At 33.8% G+C, this 14472-nt stretch overlaps 2 protein-coding genes across 2 annotated transcripts; both read left to right on the top strand.

Moving 5' to 3' along the window:
* Positions 1–464: 464 nt before the first annotated feature.
* On the top strand, positions 465–2632 carry LOC131633924 (F-box protein At1g55000-like). Its single transcript, XM_058904600.1, has 2 exons — positions 465–943; positions 1924–2632. Exons 1-2 carry the CDS (start codon positions 515–517, stop codon positions 2296–2298), a joined length of 804 nt encoding a protein of 267 aa, XP_058760583.1. The 5' UTR covers positions 465–514; the 3' UTR covers positions 2299–2632.
* Positions 2633–7554: 4922 nt separating this feature from the next.
* Positions 7555–10899, top strand: LOC131633907 (probable linoleate 9S-lipoxygenase 5). The gene is made up of 6 exons (XM_058904578.1): positions 7555–7859; positions 7962–8923; positions 9014–9121; positions 9211–9515; positions 9606–9869; positions 9953–10899. The coding sequence occupies exons 1-6, from the start codon at positions 7697–7699 to the stop codon at positions 10704–10706; spliced, it is 2556 nt and encodes an 851-aa protein (XP_058760561.1). The 5' UTR covers positions 7555–7696; the 3' UTR covers positions 10707–10899.
* The last annotated feature ends 3573 nt before the right edge of the window (positions 10900–14472 follow it).

Raw genomic sequence — 14472 nt, 5'->3', positions numbered from 1 at the left:
ATAATAATAATAATAATAATAATAATAATAATAAATAAAATAATAATAATAATAATAATAATAATAATAATAATAATAATAATAATAATAATAATAATAATAATAATAATAATAATAATAATAATAATAATAATAATAATAATAATAATAATAATAATAATAATAATAATAATAATAATAATAATAATAATAATAATAATAATAATAATAATAATAATAATAATAATAATAATAATAATAATAATAATAATAATAATAATAATAATAATAATAATAATAATAATAATAATAATAATAATAATAATAATAATAATAATAATAATAATAATAATAATAATAATAATAATAATAATAATAATAATAATAATAATAATAATAATAATAATAATAATAATAATAATAATAATAATAATATATAATTATTCAAAATATTTAAATATCTATATCCACTTGTATAAGACTCGTGGATGATTTTGGTCCGAAGGTGTATGAAACTACTTCATCTGAATTCTGAATGGGTTGTTGTTGCGATGAAGACGACGGCGACATTCTCCGCCATCTCATGAATTCCAATTTCGCTTCTTCTTCATCCGCCAATAGCTTACCGCCACCTTCACCTTCACCTTCTTCAACCGTAATCTCACCGATGAATTCTCATTTCTCTGCACTATCCTCCACCGACACGCTCCAAATCATCTTTGAGAAGCTTCCGATCCCCGATCTCGCCCGTTCCAGTTGCGTCTGCCGAGTATGGAACTCAGTAGCCTCGCAAAGAGATATTCTAACCAGAGCTTTCCTTGCACCATGGAAATTGAAGGACGTGGTTGGGAATCCGCTCTCTAGAAGCTTCTGGAGAGACAATTCACTCGCCAAATTCGCAATCTCCCATCGTGTAGTGCGAGGGGACAGCGTTGCTAGTCTGGCGGTCAAGTACTCTGTCCAGGTCCGTCTACTACTCGTTAGGGTTTATTATCATTCGTGTCTTTTACTTAATTTCACTAATTGAAATGCACAATTTTTTTGATAATTTGCGCGTGTCTTTTTGAAATTGATTAGCATGAATTTACAAAATCATAGCTGAAATTGTTAGGACTAAATTGATCTTATTGATTACTGTGATCAAGTTAATATTTTAGCCTTTTTGGGATATCTATTTGAAATGTTTTTAATTTCATGAACTGAATTTCCCTAGTCAGGATAAGATTATTAATGACAATGTTAGAGAGAGGATAAGATTATAAATGACAATGTTAGAGAGAGTTGGAGTCGCACCTATAGGAGAAAGATTTTTCGAGAATAGACTTGAATGGTTTGGGTGGTTTGGGCACATTGAGAGAAAATTTGTATAATATAAAACACGGACACCTGAAACACGATACTGACACTAACATGTCGATACCGGTTATTTGAAAAAGTGAATAAATTAAACATAATCACAAGTGTTGGTGTCAGTTTCGGACACAGACACACCTTTTTTTAGAAACGTCGGTGCTACAGAGGCTAAAGCCTAAAGATTCCGTAGTAAGGAGAGTAGATTAGATAGAGAAGAGTCAAACAGTTAGAGATAGCGAAAGACCTAGAAAAACTATAAGAGAAATTATTAAGGAAGACCTCAAGATTAACGATTTGGGTAGAACTGTAGAAGCATTGTCTTAGATAGAACATCATGGCGGAAGTTGATCAATGTAGCTAACTCCATTTAGTAAGATGAGGCTTGGTTATTGTTGTTGTAGGATTAAAACTGTGGTTCACTTAAATGAAATTGTTAACAGCTCAATATCTACTTGCTTTATAAACTTCACATCAATCCATCTTTTCCTTGTTTTGTTCCTGGTTTTTCCTGTTTAAATATAAATAACACATGGAAGAATTTGATAAACTGTATTGACCTTCTGATGATAATTTGTGTTTATACTATAACAGGTGATGGATATAAAACGATTGAACAATATGATGAGCGACCATGGCATATACTCGAGGGAAAGGCTATTAATTCCTATTAGTAATCCCGATATTCTTATTAAAAGAACTTGCTTTATTGAGCTAGATGTTAATGCTAAACGAGAAGTTGCAGTGTTGTACCCTGATGATGTACCAGACATAAAGAGTACCTATGTATCAAACAGAATACCCTCAGAAGAAAGCAACAAAAAGGTGCTTGAATCGTTGAAGAGAAGCATGCAAGTTGATAGTGAAACTGCTCAGTACTACTGGTCTGTTTCAAATGGCGATCCTCGAGCTGCTCTTGCTGAATTTTCTTCGGACCTCCAGTGGGGTAGGCAAGTAGGTCATTCCTAGTCTTTGCCTCTTTGGAAGGCTAAATTCAAGTCCGACCCTTGTTTGGAATAATCGGGTGGTTTGGTGACAGATAAATGGATAATAAATAATCAAGAATTCAAGATGTTGGGTCAGGCAAGTGTCTGCTTTAAATCTACTATTCTGTTAGTTCTTCTACATTGGAGACTTGAAACTGGAATAAGTGTGATATATATAGTTCAACTACTATTGTGGTGAGATTTGTTCAAAATTTGTGTAACTTATAATTGTTTATAAGTATATTTATAGAAGAAGACAATGTATTATTTTAAAAACTGAAATTGAAACTGTATTTAGTTCATAAGAATTTGATTTAGTTCACAGTTCACACTTTACAACTTCAGAGCATTCCCATATTTAGTACCGATCAGAATAAATTCCAAGAATAGTGTTTAAAAAAACAATGTATACCAGGAATATTGTTGAGTTGGGCTTTTTTCCTATCTCCTATCTCAAAGTATTATATTATGGTAAGTGTAGAATTTAACCCTTTCTGAATCTTACCAAGTAAGTTTATCATGCTACCTCAAAGATAAGGATGTGTGGCGAATCAGAATCTACTTTTGAAACGAAATATTTGATATTCTGTTTTAATATTGTTTTTTGGAATAGCTTAGAATTACTTTACTGCGTTCGATAAGTTTGTTTTGTGCTGTCTGTTGCAGGAACCTTCGGATTGAGAATAGCAAAATGCTTTGATTGATTTCAAGGAACATCTTTTCAGGCTGCACATGGTGTTGGATTCCGAAAACTTTAATGTTCACGGATTCGTAGGCTTTGAAAGTTTTAGAGTTTCTCAAACAATTGTTGTCCTCGTCTTGATTTTGTTATATTCAAAGAGATATTTTAAAAATTAATTTGATAAATGCTAGTATTATGAGGAGGGTGAGACGCCTCCTCGTCAAGGACTCCATGGTAGAAGTAAAAGAACTTTTCATCTAAGCCTTTTGGACGGAAGAGGCAAACCGTCTCACGCTCCTCACATGTCTTTAAGTATCACATCTTTTTCATTTTCAATTCATCTACGTCTTTTGGACGGAAGAGGCAAACCGTCTCACCCTCCTCACATGTCTTAAGTATCACATCTTTTTCATTTTCAATTGAGGAGAAATTTTTACTGTCGCGGAGTTTTCTGACAGTGCTGTTTTTGTAGCTTAAAACCTCCTAGTCTACAAAGGATCCGCCCATCTCCATTAATACTTTTACGGAACATGATGATTCAGATTTTGAGTCAGAATCACTAAAAGACTCATAAAGGTCTCCATAAACTTCTTGGATGGTCTGGGCAAACTCATTTTGTCCTGCGCGCCCCTTGCATGATTTCGTACATTGCTTCTAGAGAGTTTTCCTCTCTTGGGTATTGCGAGGAACAGACACTTTCTTCCACTCATTACACTCCTTAATAACAACCATTGTTGTAAAAATAAAAAATGCAAAGAAGAATAAAGGTGTTACCTCGGAGAAGTGTGTGGATGACGAAAGAAGGAGAACCCGGTGGTATATCTTCAGGAAGAGTTACTTGTAGAGATGAAAATGGAAAAGCGAGTATGGAAGGGACAACATTTAAGCACTTAAACCCTATATAAACAACTATAAAATAGTTATGGTGGAAGGGTGTGTTTCCCATAAAAATCATCATTACGCAGGAAGGTGGAAAGATGTGACTTGATGGCTCTTTAAAACTTAGTAGTGCACGCTAGGGTCGTGACGACCGTTGGATCATAAAAGGCTGATCACCCATGTCGACTCAAGAATTCTAAAGGTTTCTTCTTAGCCGAACACTTCATCCCTATGGGTCTCTAGATCGGGGGGACTTATGTGCATACCAAAAATACTTAGAACGACATGGGAGATCGATGCGAGTATAAGCGGTTACAGCAGAGAAGACTATCAAGTCGGTGGGGTCCTCCATTTCCCATCTCGATAGCCAGTTATCATACTCAGCTATGACGTTTACGGATTTAGGGGGTCGCTTAGGCCGTTACAAGGCGCTGCGTTTCTTAAATGTATGACGGCGAAAGTTACAATAGTTGCCATTACTGAGGGGCTCCAAGGGTCACTTCATTAATGATGTGGTTCATCATTTCAAAGGTATAATAGGGCTTCCGACTAGGGATGGCAACAGGTCGGGTCGGGTGCGGGTTTCACACTACCCAAACCCGCACCCAAAATCGGCACCCGAACCCAAACCCAAACCCAAAAGGTATTCGGGTGGCAAAATGACACCCACGCCCACACCCGTTGGGTTCGGGTTTTTTCACCCAAACCCGAACCCGCAATAAAATACATAAAATATAATTTTCTTACAAATTTTCATTATATATATATATATATATATATATATATATATAAAAGCGGGTGTGGCACCCGAACCCAAATCAAAACCCAGTCAACTCGGGTTTTCACCCGTTGACTCGGGTTTGGGTCTACTTGTCATCCCTACTTCCGACCGAGAGATAAGCAAGACATGTTTTCATCTTGAGCTTGCAGATATTATTATCGTGTTACTCAAATCTCTAAAGAAACTCAGTCATCTTTTATTTTAACTTATACAGTTGCGACCTCACCGAATTTACTTTCGGAAGATACTCAAAACGTGTTTTACAGAAATAATATTTATAAAAAGAAAAAAATTATTTTTTAGATTCATTGAAAGAATAATGTATCCAGCCAATATAATATATATTTATAACCCAAAGATTGAAACTAATTTTTAAATTAAAGAATGTAAAATATAAGCATATTTTTTAAAATGTTTTTTTTTATATTTTTTATATTGTTGTTTAACAAGATCGGTACTTATAAAGATATACATAGATCCAAATATATAATGGAACAAAAGTATTAGGTGTGTTTGATTTGGTTTTGTAAATTTGTCGACTACATATAATTTTGTAGTCGCGCCCTGGAGGCGAATAAGTATTATAGAGCATTGTACACATGGTGTTATATTGCTAAAGCAACGAAGACTCTCAAGTCGGGTTTTATTACCAGAGTATGGAGAGGTGACATTTTTATTGGCATGATAAATGACCCTCAGATGATAGAATTTGTGACAGAATTCCTTTGGTGGATGAGCAGGATACACACCTACATATCATAGATGTCTGCAATTATGGTACCTGGAATTTTGACATCACCTCCACCTATCTTCTTCACGATATAAAAATGGAGATGGCTAATGTCTTTACAAATGACGACTCATGATATTTTTATTTGGGAACCTTCAATATCAGGTATTTATTCTATCAAACCAACTTATTATTGATTAACTTTGGAGCCCAATCCACCTCGTATTCAAACAATGAGTTGGTCTTGGACTTGGAACCTCAAGTTAACTAAAAAATAATCGTCATTTTGTTTGGATCATCATATGTGGGAAGTAATCTGCCAACTATACGCATGTCACTCATCACACGTCAACAAATACCTCTTGTTATAGATGTGGTGCAGCTTATAAAACCATCTTACACACTCTTAGAGATTTCCCTGAGGTCATGCAAGTTTGGAACAATTTCAATTTTTCATCTCACATTCATTTTTATGAGGAAATTAATGTGGTCGCCAATCATAGCCCTTTGTTTTTCATTTGTTGTTGGATGATTTGGAAATCTCGTAACAAAGAATCCTTCAAAGACAACAATCTCTCTCTAGAATGTTCTTAATCAAATAATTACTCTTTTACACTCTACCAAACATGCTTTTAGTGGTTATAATAAGATATGGGCCCCTAGACTTGTGTCTTGACACCTTTCCTCTAAGAATGTGATAAAAGTCAATGTAGATAAATCCATTGGTAATTCAAGGTCATCCGATTTTTGTGGTCTTTTGAGAAACTCTTTTGGAGGTTGGATCACAGATTTTACACCAATTTATGGTTTCACCTCTGATATTAATGTTGAGTTTCAAGTCACAGTCTTGATATTCCTTAGAATCAGGATTTCAAAAATGTGATTTGTGAGTCCGACTCTCAAACGACTATGAAATTTATTCAAGAGGGTATGTATGTTATCCATCCTTATGCGTCTTTAGTGGATTGTATCAAATCTCTTATTCATAAAAAGTGGCAATTTGTCCTTATTTACACCTTAATGCTAGTGCTTATTGACTTGTTAAATTGTGAGTAGGGGTGGAAATAGGCCAGGCCGATAACAGGGGCCTACAGGCTAGCCTATATAGGCTCAGGCCAGGCCACACATTATTTTTAAATAGAAAAGGCCTAGGCTTTTTTAAATAGAAAAGGCCTAGGCTCAGGCCTAGGCTTTATAAGCCTATTAAGTTAAAAAGGCTAGGCCTCAGGCCCTAAAAGAAGCCTTTTAAGCCTATCAGGCCGGCCTATTTAAATAAATATGAATATTTTTTTTATTATCATTATGTTATGTTTTATACTTTGAATTAAAATACATAAATAAAATTTGGTTATCTTGAAGAACTTGTAAAAATAAGATGAAAACATCTGATTAACATTGTTTTCATAAGTTCTCTTAAACAAATAGTCTTGTAAAAATTATGTTAAGAGGTAAGTTAAAATAAGTCAATGCAAACAAATTTTTAGTCTCTTGATTTTTAGTTAGTTAGTCTATTTAAACATTATTTTAATTGCTTATATCCATATGTCTAAAACAAATAGGCTTTTATATATCCCTAATTGTGAGTCTCGCTTATTCAAAACGGTGAAAAATATATTTTTATGAAAATTCAAATTTTAAAATCTTAATTTTCTGCTGTTTTCTTTTTTTTCATTGATAAAAAAATATATTTTTCATCAATAACAAATTTTTAATATGATAATAGTACAGCTTTAAAATAATTTATAAAATATAATTACCAAATATTTTTTCTTGTTTTTTTTTCTAAATATAATTCAAAGCTAAATATAATTTTCAAAAACTATATATTTGGAAAAACTAAAAACTAAAACTTATTCAAAAAATTTAATTTCTAGCTATCATTATTTTGGGTTGATAATGAATAAGTGACCCCTTGAATCGATAAATATGAATTCATTGCCACCCCTGCAATTAATGATATGGACCCATATTTCTAGCGTATTTTGTTTGGATCTAGTGTACAAACAAAATGGATAATTTATTTAGATCTAGCGTAATTTAATTTTAATTTTTTTTTTATATTAAATTAATTTTTATAGAAATAAATCTGTAATTTATAGAAACAGAATTTATTGCATTCGGTTGTCCTTAAATATTACACTCGGATATATGCATTGATATTCTTTGTGTCTATAAAAAGCAAAGAAAATTCACAACAAGCATTTAACATTTAACAGCTTTTTACTAAACAAACATTCAAAACCTTTGCTTCTGTCTCTTTCCTTTGTGCCAAGGTTAATTACTACTGTTTCTACATTTTGTTGCTGAAAATGAGTCATAACACTCGCCACCATGTTGAAGGAACCGTTGTGTTGATGAAGAAAAGTGTTCTGGACTTCAACGACTACACTGCCTCCTTTCTTGATGGCCTTCATGAGTTTGTCGGTAAAGGAGTTTCTCTTCAACTCATCAGTGCTGTTAACACTGATCCAGGTTAGTTCATCTTCTTCCTTTCTCATGATTATTGCTCTACACGCTTCTTGATGAAAAAATAAACTATACTTTACTGTTTTTATACGTTTTCTTCTTTTCTAGAGAATGGATTGAAGGGGAAACTTGGGAAGCCTGCTAATTTAGATTGGAATACTACATCCAGTCCTGAATCTCTATCAACCGGTGAATCCGCATTCAACGTTACGTTTGATTTTGATGAAGAGATAGGAACACCAGGAGCATTTTTTATAAGGAATAATCATCACAGTGAGTTCTACCTCAAAACCTTGACACTTAAAAATGTTCCTGGTCATGATGATGGTATTCACTTTGTCTGCAACTCTTGGGTATACCCTGCGAAAAACTATCAAAAAGACCGCGTTTTCTTTTCCAACAAGGCATATCTTCCAAGTGTAACCCCAATGCCACTGATCAAGTACAGAGAACAAGAGTTAGAGACTTTAAGAGGTGATGGAGAGAAAGAGCTTGAGAAATGGGATAGGGTTTATGATTATGCATTGTACAATGATTTGGGAAATTCTGATAAAGGTCCAGAACATGCTCGTCCGATTCTAGGAGGGTCTGCCGAATACCCTTATCCTCGTAGGGGAAGAACCGGTAGAAAGCCTGCGAAATCAGATCCGAATTATGAGAGTAGGCTGGATCTTGAGTTGAGTTTAAAGATCTATGTTCCGAGGGACGAAAGATTCGGTCATTTAAAGATGTCTGATTTTCTTGCTTATGCTTTGAAATCCATAGTTCAAGTACTGAAACCTGAATTGGAATCTCTATTTGATAGCACGCCGAATGAGTTTGACAGCTTTGAAGATGTACTCAAACTCTATGAAAGTGGGATTGATGTGCCTGAGGGTTTACTTAAGGATGTTAGGGATAACATCCATGGGGAGATGCTTAAGGAAATTTTCCGAACTGATGGCGAAAGGTTCCTCAAGTTTCCCATGCCTCAAGTGATTGCGGCCGATAAATCTGCGTGGAGAACAGATGAAGAATTTGCTAGGGAGATGCTTGCTGGTATAAACCCTGTCATGATCTGTAGTCTCCAAGTAAGTTTGAGTTTTCTCTTCTAATTTTCGAGTTAAACTTTCTAAAACATTTTTGAAACAATATCATATCTTAATGATAAATAACTGCAGGAGTTTCCACCACAAAGCAAGCTAGATCATAAACTCTACGGCGATCAATCTAGTAAAATAACCAAAGAACACATTGAAATTAATCTAGACGGGCTCACTGTGGAAGAGGTAATGATCAAGCTAATATAAATTGTGTTTCACAACAAAATTTACTCAATGTTAGGATGCGTGATATTGATTTGTTTTTGATTGAATAGGCAATTAAAGACCGAAAATTATTCATATTAGATCACCATGATTCACTCATGCCATACTTAAGAAGGATAAATTCCACCTCTACAAAGACATATGCCAGTAGGACAATTTTGTTCTTGCAAAAGAATGGAACTTTAAAACCACTGGCCATTGAGTTGAGTTTGCCGCATTCTAAGGGAGATCAATATGGTGCCATTAGTAAAGTTTACTTGCCTACAGAGCAAGGTGTTGAAAATTCCATTTGGCAATTGGCCAAAGCTTATGTTGGAGTAGTTGATTCCGGCTATCATCAACTTATCAGCCACTGGTACGAGTTTATGACTCGTAATTCTAACCGAACTTAGTCTTGGTTCATATGTCATTGCAGTTAACTTTTTCTATCTTACATGTATAACAGGTTGCATACTCATGCTGTCGTTGAGCCGTTTATCATAGCTTCGAATAGGCAGCTTAGCGTGCTTCACCCGATTCATAAGCTGTTGCATCCTCACTTTCGTGACAACATGAATATAAACGGACTCGCAAGACAGATCCTCATCAATGGAGGTGGCGCACTCGAGTCAACCGTTTTTCCATCAAAGTATTCTATGGAGTTTTCGTCCTTTCTTTATAAGGATTGGTCTTTCCCCGAGCAAGCACTTCCCGAAGATCTTCTCAAGAGGTAGTAAAATCATTATCATCGCAAATAGCTTTATGTTTTTATTTCATTTTATTGATCAATTTCTTCATCTTTGCATTTTTTAGAGGAATGGTGGTTAAGGACTCGAGTTCTCCATATGGTCTTCGATTATTGATTGAGGACTACCCTTACGCGGTTGATGGACTTGAGATTTGGTTTGCCATCAAGACATGGGTTACAGACTACTGCTCGGTTTACTATAAGGATAACGACTCAGTCAAGGAAGACTCAGAGCTCCAATCTTGGTGGAAGGAAATAATCGAAAAGGGCCACGGTGACAAGAAAAACGAGCCATGGTGGCCAAAGATGCATACACTCGAAGAACTGATAGAAACCTGCACTATCATCATATGGATTGCCTCAGCTCTCCATGCTGCTGTCAACTTTGGACAATATCCATACGGAGGCTTTCCGCCTAGCCGTCCTTCAATGAGCCGACGACTCATGCCAGAAGAAGGAACTCAGGAATACAATGAACTTGTGGAAAATCCTGACAAGGCTTTTCTGAAAACAATAACTTCACAATTTCAAGCTGTTCTTGGACTTTCACTAGTGGAAATATTGTCAAGACATGCTAGTGATGAGGTCTACCTTGGACAGAGAGAGAATCCTCATTGGACTTGTGATGTAGAGGCATTGAAGGCTTTTGAAAAGTTTGGAAGTAAACTTGGTGAAATTGAGAAAAGGATTGAGGTAATGAACAATGATGAGAAACTTAGAAACAGATATGGTCCAGTGAAGATGGCATATACTTTGCTTAAACCTAGTAGTGAAGGTGGATTAACTGGCATGGGGATTCCTAATAGCATATCAATTTAATATAGTAGTAGTAGTAGTAGTGGTGAAGTTGGTAATTTTAGAATAGACAGTAAAGTGTTTTTACTATTTATGTTCATTATGGTGTGCTGCTACTTGTTATAAATACTTAAGTATCCTACTATTTGTTATACTTCACTTCTCTAGTTGATGAGTACATGTTTTAATTTTATTTTTATAAATTATGATGTAAATAATTTTTAACTTTAAAATTGTTTAGGAAATTTTGATTCACCTTGATTTTATTGATTCACCTTCATTTTATTGATTCACTTTCATTTTATAACTATTAATTGTATTAATTCACCTTGATTTTAATTTTTTAATAATTAATGAATTCTGTATATCCGAAACATTCCAAGACCAATTTGGTCTTGGAATATTTCGGATATGCATCTCCGAAAACACCCCCTCTCCCAAAAAGGGGTGTTTTCGGAAATGCATCTCCGAAAACTCAAAAAAAAGGGTGTTTTCGGAAATGCATCTCCGAAAACACCTTTTTTCGTGTTTTCGGAAGTGCATTTCCGAAAACACCTTTTTTTTTCAATAAAATTATTTTTTCGAAAATGTATTTCCGAAACAAGGGGTATTTTGGTAAATTCGTCAGAGGTGACTAAGAAGGTTAGGAGGTGGGTAAAGAAATTCTCCTAAAAAAATTGTTTGGTAGCTATTTTTAGATCTTAAAAAACTTATATATTTATATTTCTGAGATCAATTAATTTAACTAATTTTTTTTTTAGAAAGTATTGGGCCCGTTTGGTGCGCAAGATATGATAGATACATGATAGGATATCAAGCAGAATAAGGATATGATACAGACATGATAAGACTTATCCTATCGTGTGTTTGGTTGACACAGGATAGCAGATATCCTATCTAGTCTTTTATCCTGCGCACCAAACAGACCTTTAAGTGACTGGTTTTGGATTATTAGAGAAACAATCACATTGAATCAAGAAAGATATCTTATATTTATTCAAAATTTTAAAATAAATTTAAATCTTTTCACTTATAAATGTGAATTCATCCACTATACTACAGTCAAATGAACTCACTCATACACAATCATTTTTAACCTTCATTTTTCTAAAGAATTTGAGACTTCCAATTCATTCTTATAAACAACAATTGGATGGTAAATTGCAAACCAAACTCTTCCAAATTCTTGCACCTCTACCGATTGACTTGATTTAACATTACATAGATCTATTCTATTTCTCTTGTCTTTTGATATTTTTAATTTTATCATTACATGTATGACAAAAATATATACACTCCTAAAAAATGAAATAGTTGCAATACAAACTTCTATGTAGAGGCATGACTTTTGAGCGGTGATTGTCGGTAAAGTTGATTTGTCGTCATTTATTTTTGATTGATTTTTCAGCAAACTAAGTACAACATATGTAAATGTAATAGTAAAAAAAAAAAGAAAAAAAAGTACAACATATGTATGACCACTTTTTCAAAATGTGGTGCTAAATATTTAAAAAGGAGAGCATATTTTAGTAGAGAATGAAAAGACGCATATGGTTGAAAATTTTGAGAGAAGGAACATATAAGGATATAACCTCTTCTAAAATGTAAAAAGATTTCTATTGAGTTGAAATTGAGAAGATATAAACGTTATATTATGTGTAAAGACATTAGATATTGAGAGACATGAGTTCGAATTCGATATATTTCATTTATTTACATTTAAAATTTAATTTTTGGCATTTACCTATCTAGCCTATTTGATAAAAAAACAAATTAAAAAATTAAAAAATAAATAAAGAAAATTAAAAGGTATGAGTTGAAATGAAATTAAATATTCTCGTAAACATTGTCAAAGATTGAGCGTGTAACTCGGTGAGAGAACTGATTTTTATTTCGTTTCACAAACAATGTTGCGGTAAATAAGAGTCGTCACCGACTTTTATTTTATCCAATTAGGAAAGACAAAAAGAACAGGAAAAACCTTTTAAAAGAGATTGAGTTCGGGGGTAGGTTATACAAAGGGAAGGTGTAAGCACCCTTTGTATCCATGGTTATCCATGGGTTCTTAATTGCTTAGCTCACTTTTTGTTTGATTTGTGTTGAAAGAGTGTAGTGTGTGTTTAGAAAAACAGTTTGCTTTTGAAAATGTCTAAAAAGACAATGTTAAAAAACAGGGTGTGAAAAGCATTTGATTTGTTGTGAGCAAGCATTTAAGAGTTACCTACCCTAAGTTCGTAAGGTTTTTTCTATTCTAAAGACTTTCCTTGAGCGATAGTACTACCCATACCATATAAGGGCAGGTAATCCTATACATTAGATGTATTCGAGACATCGAGGATCATCGTGTAGTCATCAGGGCTATCCATATCATAAAGAGGGTAGGAAGTCCTATGTATTGGATGTGAATGCAATATGTAAGAATACCTTAGCAATTCGAAGGGACTATCATCATTAATCGTAGGCACCTCGAGGGACAAGATCATTTTATCGTAAGCAACTCGAAGGGACTATGATCTTTATTCCGAAGGGGCGATGATGATTTTGAATCGAAGGCAACGGAAGAGACGGTTACCCTAAAGGTGGGTGTGTGCAAAGATCGTGTTAATTCAGATATTTTAATCTTGAAGTTAGTGATCTAACGGTTGATTTTAAGTTTTTCCATACAATCCTATTAGCCATACATCTAGCAGTTATAAGGTGCAAAAAATAAAGTGCGAAAATTAAAAAAATCCTAATTACCATTACATCACAAAAATTTGCAACCTATGCACCTTCTAGAATTTAAATGAACAACTAAACTAAACACTTAAATAATAGCAATTTAAACAAGCACGTGACAGTCACAGAGTATTAGATGAGAAGAGAATATCGCGAAGAAATTAGAGTTTGAAAAAATTAGGGTTAAAGAAAAATTAAGGTTATAAAACCTAATTATAAATTAAAACTAATCATAATTAGTTATCTAATTAAAATATGTACAAAATAAAAATAAAAATTAATTGATAAAATTTATGTCTGATTATTTTTAACCTAATAATTATCCTAAATTCTAATTTCACTAATTAATTATAAGATTAAAGAAGATAGAAAGAAGTCAATTTTTTGGTGTTTTATGAATAAAACTAATTAGTTAATATAATTATAAAATTGATTTTATGATGAAAAAACCTAATCCTAAATTTTAATGGGTTAATTATTTATTAGTATACTAAAAAGAAAAGAAGTGTAAAAAAATATTTAAAAAATTAGGAAGTACAGCACTGGATCCAGTGTGGCAAGGCTCTGACGGTCCATGACGAAACTGCATGTTCAAAAGCGTTAGATCCAACGCTGGCACGATCTGATGGTGGGTGAAAGCGAGTGTCGTTATAATCCCACATAAACTTGAACTCCTCATTAATCATGCTGAAGAAGATTGTGAGGACGATTGTGAACTTCCTAATGAATTGACAAGGCTACTAGAGCACGAATCTAAAATGATATAGCCACATCAAGAGTAAGTTGGTCAACTGAAAGCGAGAATATGAAAAGTTGGTCTAAAATGATATAGTCGCACGAGTCTAAAGTGTTTGGGGTATCTCTACAGGAAAGTGAAGGAGAAAAGTTGGTCAAACTCTTGCGAGAAAATGTAGACGTGTTTGAATGGTCATACTAAGATATGCAAGGTTTAGACAAATACATAGTCGAACACAAGTTGCCACTCCGACCATAATGCCCTCAAGTAAAGAAGAAGTTGAGAAGAACTAGGCCAGACATATCGCTTAAGATTAGAGAATAAGTCAAAAGGTAG

Source organism: Vicia villosa, unplaced genomic scaffold (assembly GCF_029867415.1).
Source record: "Vicia villosa cultivar HV-30 ecotype Madison, WI unplaced genomic scaffold, Vvil1.0 ctg.001190F_1_1, whole genome shotgun sequence".
Classification (NCBI taxonomy): Eukaryota; Viridiplantae; Streptophyta; class Magnoliopsida; order Fabales; family Fabaceae; genus Vicia; species Vicia villosa.
Note: the sequence above shows the minus strand (reverse complement) of the source record. Positions and strands in the feature narration are given on the sequence as shown.